This window comes from Gavia stellata, chromosome 1, assembly GCF_030936135.1.
Source record: "Gavia stellata isolate bGavSte3 chromosome 1, bGavSte3.hap2, whole genome shotgun sequence".
Classification (NCBI taxonomy): Eukaryota; Metazoa; Chordata; class Aves; order Gaviiformes; family Gaviidae; genus Gavia; species Gavia stellata.
The window spans coordinates 116179250-116194551 of NC_082594.1; the positions used below are offsets into that span (position 1 = coordinate 116179250).

Genomic DNA, 15302 nt, shown 5'->3' on the forward strand with positions numbered 1-15302 from the left:
GGAGTATTTTTACAGCAAAACACTCACATAAACCTTTTGTCAATAGAACAATGCTGGCAGTGATACATATCATTTGAGCACAACTTTTATTTTCAGAACCAAAGAGATGAACTATATTCATTCAAATTTAGGGTTGGACTCCTTGTATAACTGTTTTAATAACAAAAGGCACCTTTTAGTTGACTGACCTTTGTAACTTTATGCTTGTGCTATAAAGACCTACTTCACCAATCTTTCTTTAACAGCTCTGTTTTCTACTCCTCTCATCCAGTGGAACAGCCACGAAAGCAGTTTCTTCACCACCTCTTAACACAACCTTGGTGAGTCACAATTTAAAAAAAACAAAATAAGACTGCTTATAAAAAAAATTACAAGTGATCCAGAGGCTAGTTACATCTTTTTTTTTTCCTCTCTCTCTCTTTTTTTTTTCTTTAAAAAAAAGAACTCAGACATAATTGTGTATGAACTCTTCAGATGTGAGTAAGTAAGTTAAATAAGGGCCATCATCCTGGCACCAATGGGCACACACTATCCTCATATCTGTGTCCAAAACAGGGCCAGGAGATGACCTGGGCCACATACTTCCTGGCAAAGAGCAAGACTTTGGTAAATAGCACTTACTGAAGCTACGCCCTAGCACAATACCAAGTGCACCAGGTTTGGCTCTCTCCACTCTGGAGCACTCTGCCAGCATTGTGAGACTCTGGAACAAGCCACACGTACCCCCAGTTCCAGGCTACTAGAGCGTGTGCAGCACAGCTCTCATCTTATTTCAAATGCTAAGTAGGAAAAATACCATTACCTTTTGTGTCACCATTGCCCATTTGCTAGCAGAGGACACATTCACCCTTCCTTCAAGTTAGGCAGCTCTTCAGGTTATTACAAAGAATGTGTGGACAAGGATGCTGAGGCACTTTCTGTTACTGCTATGTGCTCAAGTCAACTTCTTTGAAAGCCTTCCAGAGGATCAAAATAAGGTGGCTCAGAGAGACAATACCAACACATCTCTACAGTCAGTGCTGTTACTGGAAGCACTAGGAAGTGGGAAGTTTTTGCTTTGGGGGAAGGAGGCTAGGACTTACCAAAACCTGTGAATTTACTAAAGCCAGAGATCCTAGCAAGTACCAAAGTTAAGAACACAGGTGCTTCTCTCCATTTACCAACATGCTGAGGAAACTATGTGATCACTTACAACTAATGAAAATGCTTACTTCTGACAATTTTTGGTAACACAGGTAAGTATCACAGAATTTCTTCTAAGCAAACATCAGAAAAGCTTTGGCAAAAAGAATGATTGAAAATATTTTGTAAATGTTAATCCACAGGGGAATGCAATGAAGATAGGAACAAAGATCCTTATATTACTACACCCAGGCTATAGATGAAAAGGAACGTACTTTGGAGAAAGCAGACCCCCCTAAGTCTACACCCTGTGCTAACAGAACCACACCCCCTGGGTCACTGTGGCCAACTCCTGCAATATAAGAATACCGTGAATTCAGAGGCTTTCCCAGGTTTTATCACTTTTCCCAAAGTCTTAAAAGGTAAGATCTCTTCCTCTTTTTTTTTTTTTTTTTTTTTTTTAGTTAGGTTCCTCATTTTTGTAGCTGCATGAATATGCTTGAGGACACTTCCAAAAGGCTCAAGAACCAGAAGAGGAGATATTGCAAACTGCCTTTACTCTGTTCCATTCTTAAACAATTTTCATTCTACTGGCGGAAGGACAGAACTTCTGAATTTGAAGGGCTTGTCAGCATTGGATGAATTAGTACGCCTTCCATACAATTTACACCTTGGCCCCACAGATGCAAAGATCAGCTGTAAGACACGCACAGTCCTGTTCTTGAGCACACATGGAGATACACAACCTCCTTGCACCTAGTCATCAGCATCCCATTCAACCTCCTCTCATGGCCCTAGGGCTAACCACCAGCTTCAACTCAAAGAACCTTCCCATCGCCACTCGTATTTACTAATGCTTCATAATTCACCATGCTAGAAGCTTAAGTAGTCTGTTGACTGCTAGACCTTTCTCCCTCAACCTTCTTTTCAAAGCCTTTTGAAACTGCTGCAGAGCCTCCACCTACTTCCCATTTGGAACATGACCATACTTTCCCTTCTAGAAACACAGAATGTTTCTATGTTTTGCTAACATTTTACATTTGTGTAGCACCTTATTCTTGAAAAAATCTTGTCTGTACCCAAAATGATCTTAAGTGACTATCACAGTGGCACTACAATAAAAAAAAAAAATACATCTTGCTTCAAATGCTGTGTTGTTTCCTTGTATGCTGACCTGAGATCCTTGTATGTGTTCCTGTCTGCACTGTGCTTCACTGCAACACTATGAGCCACTGTGATTCCCCTCTCTACGTCCCTCCTCATTCAGTCTTTGTCTCACTGCTCTGAAAAACTGCAAGCAGAAGACAGGGCAGGGTCTGACTTCACTGGTGCTTACAACATTGGGGCTTACTTACTTAGGTTTTTAGATTGTACATTATACAAAGAGGAACAACTCCTAGTCATAACAGGCTTGCAAGTCCACTTAGAGTAAGTGGATTACAGTAAGGCTTTTATAACATCAATGACTGTTCTGTTGCAGGACATTTAGGTTATGCTTATTTCTATTACCTTTCCTTTGAATTAAACAGTTGAAGCAGACAGCCAAGGAAAATACAGGTATTGTTTCTAATAATCCAATTCCACAGCAAGTTAATGAGGGAAATAAGTCATTTTAAAGCTTTCTAAAACTGAATGAGATTTTTTAACAAGAACTTCACATGGTCAATTCATTAAGTATCTTGGTAAACCAAAATGTCAAATTTGGAGGCTTCCCCCCTTATTAGAAACACCATCAGGTCAGTCTGTGTCTATAAGCATATCCTGCACATGCTTATGGCCAGTAGATAAGATATGGCCTTGCGGTGAGTTGACCCAACCAACAGCCAAACACCCACCCTGACTCCTGCAGTCCTTTCCTGCAGGATGGGGAAAAACTAAAAGGAAGGCAAGAAGACTCGTGGATTGAGATAATGCCAGTTTGATAGGGAAAGGAAAGCTGCGCATGCAAGCAAAGAAAAACAGGAATTCATTCACTACTTTCCATCAGCAGGTAGATCTTTAGCTACTTCATGGGAAGGAGCACCTCAACATGCACAACAGTTGCTTGGGAAGACTGCCATAACCACAAACATCTGGCCTTCCTCCTCCTTTCACTGAGCTTTTAATGCTGAGCACTCCATCAAATGGTATGGCATATCCCTTTGGTCAGTTGTCTCTGCTCTGTCCTCTCCCAAACTCTTGCTCATCCCCAGCCTACTCACTTGGCAGGCCATGGGGGAGAGAAAGCCTTGAGAGAAAGCGAACACTGTTCAACAACAGCCAAAAAAGTGGTGTGTTATCAACACTGTCTAAGCCACAAATGCAAAGCACAGCACCATGCAGGCTGCCATGAAGAAAGTTAACTCCATCCCAGCCAGACCCATACAATCTCTCAGCATCACAGAATCCCAGAATCACTAAGGTTGGAAAAGACCTGTAAGATCATCAAGTCCAACCATCAACCAACAAACACCACCATGCCCATTAAACCATGTCCCACAATGCTTCGTCCACACGTTCCTTGAACACCTCCAGTGAGGGTGACTCCACCCCTTATTCCATACCATTCACATCATGCTCAGGTCACACATTACCCAATACATCTAAGTATCCTCTGTCCCATTCATACATTGTTTAATTTCTATATCCTTCTCAAACCTTTTCATTCTCTCATTCCTGAAATTCCTTCTTATCAACACTTACAACTTACAGTACATACTTAAACCATCTTTACATCAAATAGTCAGGTTTATACATCCTCATTAACCACTGTCCTTTGACATATATACAGACATTATCCCCCAATTCCATGCTCCCCCTCACCCAAATGTCTGTAAGAACAGTCGATGAATTTGGTCCTATCTGGCAAGGAGATCACTCAGGGCAGGAGACGCAGCATGTTGGATTGTTGAGCACCAAGACCGCTTGGGCTGGGTCAGCACTGCACTCACATGGTTCTTTGTGAGTCTCATTCTCCATAGGTTCAGGTGATTCCTGCCGTATTACTTTCTGTATCATACAAGTCAAATCATGGATTATTTTCCCCCAGGGTACACACCAGATTTCCACTTCCTTCTGCACTACCCACCAACTGCACCTGGGTCCTTGAGCAAAGACAATCCCACAAATGGGCTTTCCTTTTCCGCAAGGGAGAGCAGCCCACACTGCCTTTCCCAGCCACTTACCTATATGTACTACGGGACCTCATCTCCTCCCACAGTATGTAGGGGCTTTGTTTGGGCAGAACCAGGGCAGTTAATGTATCATCTGGCGTTAGCCAGCCAAGTGGCTTCTGCTAAATTTGCGTCCCACTGCTTCCATTCCCCAGCACCCTATGGTGTCAGCATAGTCTTTAACAGTCCATTGTATCATTCAATCTTTCCAGAGGCTTGTGAGTGATAGGGTACATGATGCACCAAATCAATGGCATGTTTCTTGGCCCAGGAGTATATGAGGTTATTTCAGAAATGAGTAGCACTGTCTGACTCAATTCTTTCTGGGGTACCATGACACAGAACTTGACTTTCAAGGCCCAGGATGGCATTTCAAACAATGGCATGGTTTACAGGGTATGTCTCCAGTCACCCAGTAGACAATTCCACCATGGTAAACCCATAGCACTTGCCATGGCAAGTTCAGAGCACCTCCCTCCCTCTATTCCAGGGAGACTTTAGTCACATGGGTCACTTGATTGCAGTGCATGTTTCACATTGTGATGTCTTCAACAGTCAGGGCCACCCCTCAATCACAAGCCCATTTTTTTATTGTATCTCTCCCAGGTACTGTCCTTTATCTTGAATTCTTCAAGCTTTTTCATCCTATTTTCTCCCCTTGTCCTGTAGAGGAGGGGAGTGAGAGCGGCTTGGTGGGCATCTGGCTGCTGGCCAAGGTTAACCCATCACAGTCCTTTTTTTGGCATGCAACACAGAGTGCACAGATTTGAACCAATAACCTCTTGATCTGCAGTCAAATGCTGCTGGCCCAGGTCAATCCACCACAACTCAAACCTGCTCCCTTTAAGACATTTCTTACAGCTGGAGAAGGCTCTTGCCCAGAGCAAAGATCAAGCTTGCCTCGGATGACCTCCTTGACTGAGTTTTTGACTATAATTATCAGTAGAACAAAATTCAAAGCTGCTGAGAAATGCATGTGACTAGCACTTCTGCAGGCAAGGACAAGGCAGCTTATCAAGGTGTTGAACATATTCAGTAAAACTTGGTTAAATAAATCATCTTTTAAATCAACCTTTGCCCAATCAAAGTCCAGCCTTACTTATAGGTACAGCCACAGGAGGGACAGCAAAAGAGAATTCCTGTGAAGGCTGCTCCACATAGACATACAGGTAAGAAATTCCTTTTTTCTAACCCCTCTTCCCTTAGAAAACTCCTTTTTACAATCCTAATAATTTTGCATGTAAAGCTTTCATGGATTAAAAGCAGCATTATGCAGTGCACTGTAACCTGCTGGCTACATTCTGATACCACCCAGTATACAGTTGACCTTCTTCACCGCAAAGGTACACCACTAACTCATGTTCAACTTGGGCATTTGTGTGCTGTCCAGCAACACTGCCTTCTGGCCAGCCAACAGTCAGTCTGTATTGTTGTGCACGGTCTAGATACAGATTTTTATTTTTTTTTCCACTTTTCTTTGTTGATGCTCCTGTCAGCCCATTTCTCCAGCCTGCTGAGGTCCCTCTAAATACTATTGACTGCTCCCCCTCAATTTGGTATCATCTATCAGCTTGTTGAGGATGTATTCTGTCTCACTGTCCGTATCATAAATAAAGATATTAAATGGTATCAGCCCCAGTACCACCTCAAGAATGCCACTAATAACCAGCCAACAGCTGGATTATATACACCACTGATCAAACCCCTCTGAACCTGGTGGCCCAGCCAATTTTCTGCATCATCTAGTAATCTGCTTATCCAGTACATGTCACCAAATTGGCTACACTGACTGTACTACAGACTGTATCAAAGTCATTGCAAAAGTTAAGGTGAACAGCATCCACTGCTCTCTGCCTGTCACAAAGCCAGTCCACTCATCAGGTAAAGTTATCAGGTTCATCAGGTATCACAAAAACCGGTAAATCCATACTGTCTGATCCCAAACACCTTCCTGTCCTTGGCATATGTGCCTTGACACAGCTTCTAGGAGGATTTGCTCCAAAACTTCCAGAGGACAAAGGTCACTGCCTAATAGCACTCTGGTAGCAGTCCCCAGCATCAAGCATACTCTTTCACCAGCTGGCCTCTAATTCTCTGGGGAAGTAACACAGAACCCTGGAGACACTGACTGGAAATTCTGCTCCAGTTGTCACAAATTCATTGAGAAATCATTTGAATCAAACTACTGCAGTTACTTCAGCAGCCTGTCATTTCTAAAACAAATTTAATTTCTTCCCTTACTCACCCGTTGTCATTTTTATATTGATTACATCTCATGTCATTGTGAAAGTCATCAAGTTTGGAGGCAAAGTTTTAGTCAGCCAGCAAATTGAGGCTTTATGGTCATTTCAGGATTCATGTGAGAATTGCAAGATAAGCATACTGTCAACTCCTCTGTTTTGTTCCACACAGACCAGGCAGTATTATATTATGTCTCCTGCAAGTAATTACCTGATGGCACATTCACATCGTCAGTAGGTGTATGCCTAAATATTCCACACTTTTGTTAGACCTCATAATACCTGCATTCATATCTTACCCAAGTCTCACATATAATGATAGACCAAAATGAAATAGCTCTGTTAGCTCCTCTTCATAACAGAATCAAAGAGTGTTTAATTAGGATTCAGAGGCAGAGGCAAACATGGATAGCTCCAAGAACTCTGATTCTACCAGTAACTTCTAAAGGACACAGAAATAAAGCAAGTGCACCATTTTGTATGAAAACTGAGACATAGAGATATCAAACCCAGCTAGAAGAAAAAAAGCTTTTAAGTGGAGACAAGGGTCTTCCTAGTTCCTTTACAGTCCTTGCTGTCCACCCTCCAGTGCACACTCTGCACTCATTAACAATAACACTCCAGGTACAATGTCTTTTCCTTTCGTTTAGCTAAAAAAACCCTAAGAACAGGAAAGCCTGGTTAGGACAATGAGGTCCTTCCTTGATCCCACCTGCTCATCCACCTGCACAGGTTGCCCAGAGAAGTTGTAGAGTCTCCATCCCTGGAGATATTCGAAAGGCTGAGAGAGCTGGGAATGTTCAGCCTGGAGAAGCGAAGGCTCAGGGGAAATTTATCAATGCATAAAAATATCTGAAGGGAGGGTGCCAAGATGGAGCCAGGCTCTTTTCAGTGGTGCCCAGTGACAGGACAAGAGGCAATGGGCACAAACTGAAACACAGGAAGCTCCACCTGAATGTAAGGACACTTTTTTACTATGAGAGTGACTGAGCACTAGCACGGGTTGCCCAGAGAGGTAATGGAGCCTCCCTACTTGGAGATATTCAAAAGCTGCCTGGACTCGGTCCTGGGGAACTGGCTCTAGGTGGCCCTGCTTGAGCTGGGAGGTTGGACCACATGACCTCTAGAGGTGCCTCCCAACCTTGACCATTCTGCGATTCTGTGAAATCCCATTTTGTCACATAACTTTCCTATAGTGTTCCAGTATTTTGGTGCTGCCATTATTTTTCCTCTGTAAGACTTAATTCTGGTATTAAATTCTCACCCCAACTTTCATTATGTTATCACAGGCAGACAAATTCTTTCTTCCAGTTCTGCATCTTGCTTAACCTCATTTGAGATAGGGTGATAAGAAAAGTGGGGAGAGAGAGGGAAAAGGGATTGGTTTCTTCTCCCAGGCCTTGTTAACTACCTTCAACTTTGCACAGCTGGATTTCCTGGGAAACAAAATCCCAAGAATTCTGAAGCAAACTGTCTCAATATATATTTAGAGGGAACATATCTCGGTAAGCTTACTGTTTTTACTCATACGTATCTTTTCCATCCTATCCAGTAGAGATGACTTCTGTTCTCCATCCCCGAGAATGTAAAGTGACCAAAAAGCCCCAAAAGAGCTACGGATTCTACCTGCGTATTGAGAAAGACACAGCAGGGCATCTCATCCGGAACGTGGAAAAGAATAGTCCAGCTGAAAAGGCTGGCTTGAAGGATGGAGACAGAGTCCTTAGAGTTAATGGTGTGTTTGTAGACAAGGAGGAACATGCACAGGTACATCTCTGTTTAGTCTGGGATCCACAACACTCCCTCATTACCCAGACCCACAGCCACTATGTGAAGCTTTCTCTTCCAGCTTTTATAGCATCTTCAGCTAGGAAATCCAAGAGCTGAGTCAACTGCTCTGAGTACCTCCCTGCATTGTTCCTTACCCACCATGAGCATGAAATGTCTTTGAGGTACCACCACAGTGCTTAAGCAGAGGGATGAGACAACAAAAACAGTAGACAGTGCAACCCTTCCTGGGGAGAGCTTTTAGGTCGATAACTCTAGCACTGGCTTGCCATTTCACCTTGTTCACTACAGGTGGTGGAGATTGTCAAGAACAGCGGGAATTCTGTTGTACTTCTTGTTCTTGATGACGCATCCTATCAAAAGGCAGAAAGGGAGGGAGTGAACTTGGAAGAGCTGGGTCAACAGCTGTCAACAGGACAGCAGCAGGAGCAGCAGTCCCCACCACCCATGGCCAATGGAGCAATCACTGCAGTTCCACAACCCCGGCTCTGCTACCTAGTGAAGGAGGAGAAAGGCTATGGCTTCTCTCTGAAAACCACAGAAGGTGAGAGCCTGGGGAGAAGAGATGGTGTGTGTATAGATACGGCAGCAGGGACAGGGGCAACCAAAATTAACATGTGGGTGCCAATAGGGACACACAAACTGCTCTTGCTAACAGAAAAAGTGAGAAGCAGCAAGATGAGTTCAGATCCATCTCTAATCCGTTTCTGTACAGCATATGCAGTGCATGGTTTTCTGAGGACCACATTCCTTATGGGGTGGAGAAAAGATTTAAAAAAAAAAAGAGATAAAAAGAATAAGCTATTTTCTGCTTGTTATTTGAGCCCACTTATCAAAACCAAATTTGCAGTTCCTGCTCAAATACCAGATATACAGTCAAGATGCTACATTAAGTCCTGTTCCATTCCTCTAAATCACCTCAGGAATCAGCACACAAGGTTCTAGATAGCTGTAATAAACACTTTTCCTGATTTGTAAGTTATTTCACTCAGAAAGCAAGGGATTTTGAACCTCTTCCACATATGCCTTTCTTCCAAGGCCTGTCAACAGAATAGGGAAGTCTTCTGGAAAGTATCACCTCTAAAGAGGATACTTTGGAATGCAATATAACTGAAAGATCAAACATGGAAGCCTTCCAAACACAGGAAATTATGAAATGTATAAAACAACAATAAAAGCAGCTCCTCACTTCAAATTGAGGCAGGAGGGGACAGGAATCAAATCCCTTTCTGCTATCTTAATCAGCCTCTTTGGCACACTTGGTAGAGAAAGGAAAGATTGTTTGAGCTGCAGATAGTGAACAAATGCCTCCCTCCCCCACAGAAGTGATTTTTCCAGGACAGAGTAAGAGATATAGGTGTGCCTTTGTGGAAGATTTGTGGTGCCACTGTAATCTGCATGTAAGCAGAGACCAAGAGTCACTAAAGTCATCAGTGCTGAGTTTCCTTAACCATTAAATTCAGGCATATTTCAGTGACTTACCCTGTGTAATGAGTTCTCATTTATTTTAGGACAGAAGGGGTTGTTCATAGTAGAGCTTTCATCACAAGGAGCAGCTGCAAAGGCTGGTGTCCAAAATAACGATCGCCTGATTGAAATCAATGGAAAAAATGTGGAAAATGACACACATGAGGAAGTGGTGGAAAAGGTATTTGTTTGTATACTGATTCATCTTCTGTTCTGGCCCACTTTCACAGCAACCTATCAGGGTTACTGAGGAGGCAGGTCTGGCTGATTTGAATGCTTCACAGTAAATCTTGGAAGCTACTGTTCGTGTATCATCAACACGGCAGAGTACCCCTCTGCTTTGGCTCTGTTGTCAAGCAGCCTCTTGAACTGACTTTGAATGAATACTGCCATCAAGAAAGGCCAAAGAATTTTAAATAACCGAAGTATACTGCTGCCAGGAACCCTATTAAATAAACCATGCTCTGTTCCTAGAAGTCCTGGAAATACTCCTAATGGTAAGAGGGCAAGTCATGAAATGTGGTTTTCAGGGCAGGAAGAGGGGGAACTCTCTGATGATACAGTTAGCATGGAACAGGGAAAATTCATTATTTTAGACAGTAGCTCCTTTCTCCTGTTAAGAAGTCCAAAATTAATGAAAATTACTGTGCAAGTAATTTCACCACCTGGCCTCAGCTGCAAAGAACATTGCTGATGAGGCTTCCAGCTTTCCACTACTGGCACTGCTAAAACGCAGCTGGAGCTGAAGAGATTTCAGAGAGCCATGAGACAGGCAGTGCATACCCCAGCGTTCCAGCATCACAATTCAGTGCACGCTACTAACTACAAAACCATGCAACACCTGTGTTTTGTTGAGCTGCTGTAACATCAGCAGCAGAGTGATGTTGGTTAAGATGAGTAAAGAGGGCACCCATTAGACTAGAAAGGAGTAAGAGAAGGATGGACTTGGTTGGAGAGGTTGAACAAAAAACCCAAAACCTCACAATCAGTAATACAGGGAGATGCAAGAGGACCAAGAGTGACAGAAACTTGACTCATCAATGTAATCTAAAATAGTCATATAGATGGCATGGTATGTCTATATTGTAGAGTTCCACATCTAGACAAGCCAAGCAGTATCTACTGAGGCTGACTGGATTCTACTGGCACTGTATGACACCCTCATGGCATTCTACAGCTAATTCCCTAGAGGTCAGGAACACAGTATGAAACACAGAAAATTTCCTCATATATATGCTGGATCTTACATGCCCGAGATCTTGTCATGGTCCAAATTTCTGACTGGAGAAAAAAACAAAAAATTCAACTTATAGTAGCATGGCCTACACCTTATGGCTCATTCATCAACAGCACCTACACACCACTATGTGTCAGTACACCAGTTACCAAAGTATCTACAATTCCCACATGTTGTCGAAGGGGTGACATCTGAGACTGTACATGTACTATCACAGGTAAAGAAGTCTGAAAATCATGTTATGTTTCTACTTTCAAATGAAGAAACAGACCACTATTACACAAGCCAGAAGATGGTACTGAGCAAAGAGAACGCCAGCCTAAGATTGCTTCCCCTCAAACCACGACTTATTGAGATCCAGAAAGGAAAAAACGGTTATGGCTTTTATCTACGGATGGAACAAAATACTGGTGGTAAGAACAAAGTTAACACAGAGACCATGACATTCACTATAGAGTTTCCTCCTGCACAAGGTTTGCAGACCTCATTCTCTTTGCTTTCTTACTGGTCATCTAGGAGAAGTCCTCTATAGCCGTGTTGCAAACGGGGCTACATAAGGGAAATGCTCTCAACCTGAAGTACAATTCTGACAATTAGCCTTTGCCATGCATTTTAATGTCTTTAAACTGACCAAGCATATGCCTTCACATCAATCTTTTTTCCTTTCTGATCTTAGCTCATGTAATCAAGGATGTTGATTCTGGGAGCCCTGCAGCCAAGGCAGGTCTCAAAGACAATGATATCTTAGTAGCTGTCAATGGCGAGCAAGTGGATGGTCTGGATCATGAAAGCGTAGTAGGAAAAATTAAGCAGTCTGAGTCAAAAACCTCACTGGTGGTAGTGGATAAGGAGACTGACGCCATGTATAAACTGGTAAGAAAATGCAAACTACTGCTAAGAATTGATAATTTATCATCATGAAGAGACACACGCAGCAATGAAACAGCCAGTCTGCTCTGATAGACACTTCTTCAATTTGCAAGAAATGTCTAAAATACACCCTTATTTCAGCAACTCTCCTTGCACTTGTACAGCAAGTCACAAAACACCCAAATTTTTGGCCTCTTCCAGCTTTTTATAGGCACTATTGGAACAATTCTAAATTTGAAGACACCACAAGAAAGGTTAGAAGTTTAAGACAGCAAATTCAGAGCTATGTGGCTCTGTAACCATTTATGAACAAAACGAGTAACAAAATTCCCTTCTCACATAGATCAACACTGTAGTTTTCCACTCAGACAGAAATTAATAGCAAAGTGTTCTTCATTGCAGCTTAAGTCTGAGTCATTAAAAAGGTTTCAAACAAAACATGTTGAGCATGAAAGCCTAATACAGATTTCACAAGTGAAGTTTTTATGTTAACAAAATTTTATTTGTCACTTTTTTTCAGGCTCAAATTTCCCCTTTCTCATACTACTACAAAGCACAAGATCCAACTCCAGCTAAAATGGAGGAAAAAATGGAGTTGCACACTGAGCAGAAAGTGAACCAGAAGCCGAGAATCTGCAAGATGGTGAAAGGGCCTAGTGGATTTGGCTTCAGTTTAAACATGATCAAGAACAAGCCTGGACTGTTCATCAATGAGGTACTAATGTAGAATGAGGAACAAGGAAAAGCTCAAGTAGTCAGACAGCTTCCTCCCTTCTGTCCTGCAAATACATTCAAGAAAAGCCACAAAAGACAAGTCTCCTCTCCAGCGCCCTCAGATAAGAGCTGTAATTGTTAGTCAGACTGACATTGTAGGACCAAGATAAAAAATAAGCACCAGAAAACATTCCTCATTCTGTTAGATGTCTAGAGGGAAGGGGAATCCAGCTTTTGCATCATTTTTGCTTTTATTCATGAGGCTGGCATGCTTAGATCAGTATTTTAAATAGCTTTTTTTGACTGTAGAACATCCTAAATGTAAGAGACACCTTCGCCCCGCTCTACCCCCCTTCTCTGAATTCCACAGCTGGCAAAAGTCAAACCTCTACTGTCTCAAATTATGTCTGTGCCTTTAGCCTTCTTGAGAGGAGGGTTTCCACTCATTACTAAGGAATCTGTGAAACATAGTAAAGTTAAATTTAAAGGTACTGGACAGGGATTTGCAAATAATAAGAAAATTGGTTTTCCACCTGTCTTCATGATTCTACCATGCCACATTTCTCTAACAGAAGTCTATCAATATCAAGATGCATCTTAAATCTCAAACTGATGGGCTCCATGTTTATTATGTCTAGGTCTATTATCGCCTCTGCCAATTCATTTCTGCCCCACAAATCTCCCCCTCCCCATGCTTATTTTGCCATCTTGTAAGGAAAGCAGTAACACAATAGTCTAGCTAACCATCAGTTGTTAATCATCTTTCCAAGTTTTATGCTAGTATCACAGTTTGAACTTGCCTTTGCAGGTACAAAACCATGGGCCAGCTGACACAGCAGGTGTAGAAAATAACGACTTTTTGGTGGAAGTGAATGGGGTGAATGTGATGAATGAATCCTATGACAAAGTGGTGGCAAGAATCCAAGATAGTGGTGACAAACTAACATTGCTGGTGTGCAGCAAAGATGCTTATAAATACTTCCAGGGCCAGAACATTCCCATCACAGCCTCTATGGCAGATGCAGTCCATGACACTCCTGAACCTCCTGCTTATACAGAAAACCATCTGTCAGAGCCAGAGAGAAACTCACCTGAACCAAGGGAAAGGGTGAGTAATACTGCATTAAGTAGATGTTGAGGGATCATCTAGGGGATAGGAACTTTTTTCAGCTAGTATGTATTCCTGAGCTAGGATTTTTAACTTGAGCATGGGTTTTTACAAGTCAGTCCATGTTATTAAAAGGGAAGCTGGATTATCATAAACAACTCTGCCTTTCCCAACACATAATACAGGTGAGTATCTTTAATGCAAGATTAAATCACAAAAAGGATGCACATACAAGAGATTTTATGGAATAAAAGAATCCAAATAGAGTAATCCTTAATGAAGATGGGAAACAGGCAATACAATCCTGAAAGTGCAGGGAAAAAAGTGCTTATATACAGCAAAAAACATAAACCGCTTTTGGGGTTTTGCTCAGGTGAAATATTTCAAAACAGATCATTTTGTAGAAGGAAGAGCAACTGATAGGTTACGATGACATTTTCTAGGAAATGTGCTGATTTGAAATTATTTTACTCACTTCATGCCAGTAGAATCTGAAGCATGACAGAAGTCAGAAAAGCAGGAAGGTTATTTCTGATTGAAACAGCTATTTTGAACCCTCTGTGTAGTCAGCCTTAAATATTTAAATGATTCTTTTCTGATCATGCAAAAGAGACAGACAAGAAAGAGTAAGACCAGTACTGCCTCCTATTCATTTTTCATTAGCATTCATTTTTCGTGTCTGCAAACATCCAGCTGCAAGTTTTTTCAAAAGTTTCTTAGTCACCAAGCTGCATTTTGCAGATCTGAAGTTAGCACCATTTTTGTGTGCAAATTCAGCAGGTACAGGAATTAAACAATAGGAAACCTCTATTGAACAAATTTTTCTCTAAACATACTTTAACAAAAAGCGCTTCAACCACAAAAATCACATTTGTTGGCTCATTCTGCCATCCAAACAAGTACATGATCAGTGCAGATGAAAATAGGAGTCCTTCATAACACTGTGGACTATCAAGTATGTTTACAAACTAAAAATAATCAGAATGCATTTGCTACTCCTTTGCAGGCAAGCTCATCCTCCTCTTCACAATCAGCTGCCTCTACAAGAGCAGACAGCGACAACAATGATGACACAAAGTTGTAAAGAGACAAACTATGCCAAGAACAAAAAAAGAAACCTTCCAAACCCTCTTTCTTCAATCATTCTTCGCTACTACACCTCCTAGAACCTGACTATTCCTAGGAGTGCCATGCCTGTAAAGGACTGCGATCTCTTGGTGAAATGCGGCTGCCTGAAATAAACACTTCAGTGTAACTTGCATTCATTTAACACACTGCAATTGTACTTCATTGCCTTTCTGCCTTATAAAGCAGCCAGTTAGTCACTTACTTCTGTAAGGGCTTAAATAACTAGAAGTAAGTATTCTGCAGCAGAAGGCAGAAACATTTTACAGATTCATAAGCATCTTAGCCTTTTAAGGATAAGCTCTTAATAAAAAGCAACTGATTTCTCCACATCTCCCAGGAGAGGCAGTTGTCCCCCTAATCCAAGTCCATCAACCCAATCTCTGTGGTGACTCTTCTATGCTATACTTACAGCAGTACAACTGCTGTGAAATGGCATGAGCCAACGTACTCTGTGCATTACGCTCCTTTCTCCTGCC

General features: G+C 41.9%; 1 protein-coding gene across 1 annotated transcript; it reads left to right on the forward strand.

Moving 5' to 3' along the window:
- The first annotated feature begins 8071 nt into the window (after positions 1 to 8071).
- Positions 8072 to 14782, forward strand: PDZK1 (PDZ domain containing 1). Its single transcript, XM_009814467.2, has 8 exons — positions 8072 to 8281; positions 8594 to 8846; positions 9814 to 9950; positions 11224 to 11419; positions 11683 to 11879; positions 12397 to 12591; positions 13399 to 13698; positions 14705 to 14782. Exons 1-8 carry the CDS (start codon positions 8072 to 8074, stop codon positions 14780 to 14782), a joined length of 1566 nt encoding a protein of 521 aa, XP_009812769.1.
- Positions 14783 to 15302: the final 520 nt, after the last annotated feature.